The sequence below is a fragment of the Petaurus breviceps genome, unplaced genomic scaffold (genome assembly GCF_028583685.1).
Source record: "Petaurus breviceps papuanus isolate PSGF00001 unplaced genomic scaffold, PetGlider_PUasm1.0 90804, whole genome shotgun sequence".
In the NCBI taxonomy this organism is placed as follows: Eukaryota; Metazoa; Chordata; class Mammalia; order Diprotodontia; family Petauridae; genus Petaurus; species Petaurus breviceps.
Window position 1 is genome coordinate 6,057,776 of NW_027187348.1, and position 2,517 is coordinate 6,060,292.

The 2,517-nt window shown below is 38.2% G+C and overlaps 1 protein-coding gene across 1 annotated transcript; it reads left to right on the top strand.

The window, feature by feature from the left end:
- Positions 1–843: 843 nt before the first annotated feature.
- OR8D4 (olfactory receptor family 8 subfamily D member 4) lies at positions 844–1,781 on the top strand. Its single transcript, XM_069070254.1, has one exon. It carries the CDS (start codon positions 846–848, stop codon positions 1,779–1,781), a length of 936 nt encoding a protein of 311 aa, XP_068926355.1. The 5' UTR covers positions 844–845.
- The last annotated feature ends 736 nt before the right edge of the window (positions 1,782–2,517 follow it).

A 2,517-nucleotide genomic window follows, 5' to 3' on the forward strand; every position in this document is an offset into this window, starting at 1 on the left:
TCCATAATGGTGAGCTACTTAACAATTCCACTAATAGTACTCTAAGATTTCCCCACAATCCTTTCAATATTTGTCATTTTCCTTTTTTTTTAACTGTCAATTTGATGGGTATAGAGTGGAACCTCAGAGTTCACTTATATAATTAATAATGATTTGGGGAATTTGTATATGGCTGTTGTTAAGTGACATTTCTTCTTAAACTGTTTGTTCATATCCCTTCATCATTTATCAATTAGAAGATGGCTTTTATTGGTTTATGTTTGACTTGATTCTGTATGTATCTTGGCTATGGAACTTTATCAGAGAAACTTACTGCAAAGATTTTTTTTCCCTCAGTTGTGTCCTTTCTAATTTTAGCTGCATTGGTTTTATTTGTGCAAAAAGTTTTACATTTCAATTAACCAAGACTGTCCTTTTTATCTTCTTTTGTTCAGTATCCTTTTGTTCAGTCATGAAATCTTCCCCTATCCATAATTCTTCATTGCTCTTCTAATTTGTTAATATATCACCATTTATGTCTAAGGCACATACCTATTTATAGTTTATCGTGGTATAATTGTGGGAAATGTTGGTCTATACCTACTTTCTCCTGACCACTTTCTCATTTTTTTCCAGCAAATTTTGTCTCTTTGTTTCTAAGGCCAATTCTGCCTAGAGGAAATACAATAATTAGACATGGGATAGGGGTGGGGTGAAGGGTGACAGGATCAGGAAAGGTCAAGGTTCAGGGTTTCCCAGTCATTTTTACCTTCCTTTAAGGAAAGGGAATCAAGGAGAAGGGGAAGAGTTGCATGCCTCACTAATGTGATTCTTTCTTCTCATTCCCATAGGTTCCCTCATAGAAAATGAGAAGCAGAAATCAGTCTGAAGTGACTATGTTTATTCTTGAAGGACTAACAGATGAGCCAGAGCTTCAGCTGCCCCTCTTCTTCATGTTCTTGGGCATCTATACAGTCACTGTGATGGGCAACCTGGGCATGATCATACTGATTAGATTTAGTTCTCATCTCCATACCCCTATGTACTATTTGCTCAGCAGTTTGTCTGTTTTGGATGTTTGTTATTCCTCTGTCATTACCCCCCAAATGCTAGTGGGATTTTTATTCAAAGATAAAACTATCTCCTATCCTAGGTGCATGACTCAACTCTTTTTCTTCTGCATTTTTGTTATTTCTGAGTGCTACATGCTGGCAGCCATGGCTTATGATCGCTATGTTGCCATCTGTAGCCCCCTACTGTACAACATCCTCATGTCTCCTCGGGTCTGCTCCTTGCTGGTGATCTCTGTGTTCTCTGTGGGCTTCATTGATGCAGTGATCCACACAGGTTGTATATTGAGGTTGCCATTCTGTGGGTCAAATGTAATCAGTCATTACTTCTGTGACATTGTCCCCCTCATCAAACTCTCTTGCTCCAGCACTTACCTAGATGAGCTCTTGATTTTTGTTATTGGTGGATTCAATATGGTAGTAACCAGTCTGACAATCATAATTTCTTATGCTTTCATTCTCTCCAGTATCCTCCACATCAACTCCAAAGAGGGCAGATCAAAAGCCTTTAGTACCTGTAGTTCCCATCTCATGGCAGTCACTGTGTTTTATGGGTCCCTCATGTCCATGTATCTCAAACCTGTTTCCAGTAACAACCTGGCCCACGAGAAAGTGTCCTCAGTGTTTTATACCACAGTGATTCCCATGCTGAACCCTTTGATCTACAGTCTGAGAAATAAGGATGTGAAGACTGCATTGAGGAAACTCACAGAAAGGAAAATATTCTCATAGTTGGTATATATTTTACATCTACATTTCTTGCTAACAAAGTAAACAATAATAACTCAGATTTTATTTTTCATTCTCTTTTCCACTGCAAACTTAAGTATGCATTTTTCCCTTTTTACTCTCTGATGCTTACGCAACATGACCAGAAGAGTGCCTATAATTACAGAAGATTAATAATTTTTCTCTCTCTCCCCTTCCTGATTCCTCTTCCACACAGTTGCCAAATTGATATTTCTAAAGTGCAGGGCTGACTATGCATGACTATACTGTCTCCCCCAGTGAATTATAAACTTCTAGAAAGCGAGGACTGTCTTTTTTGTCTCAGCACCTAGCAGGGTCAAGCACATGTAAGATACTTAATAAACACTTATTGATTGAATGACTGATTACTTAAGAAGCTTTAGTGAATTCCTATTACCTTTAGGGAAAGACACAAACTTTGTCACTTAAAACTCTTTAAAATCTGACTCCAACGGCTAGGTGGCACAGTGAATAGAGTACTGGCCCTGGAGTCAGGAGGACCTGAGTTCAAATCTGGCCTCAGACACTTAACACTTACTAGCCATGTGACCTTGGGCAAGTCACTTAACCCCAATTGCCCTGTCCTACCCTCCAAGAAAAAAAGCAAAAAATAAAAAAACCTGACTCCAACATATCTTTCCAGATTTAGCTTAGAATGAACACTCTCAGAGAAATAGTACTAATTTTACATTTACTGAGAATTATTGAAAGATATTAA

Excerpts from the sequence above, each read along its gene's own strand:
- OR8D4 (XM_069070254.1), top strand. The coding sequence starts at position 846 with ATGAGAAGCAGAAATCAGTCTGAAGTGACTATGTTTATTCTTGAAGGA.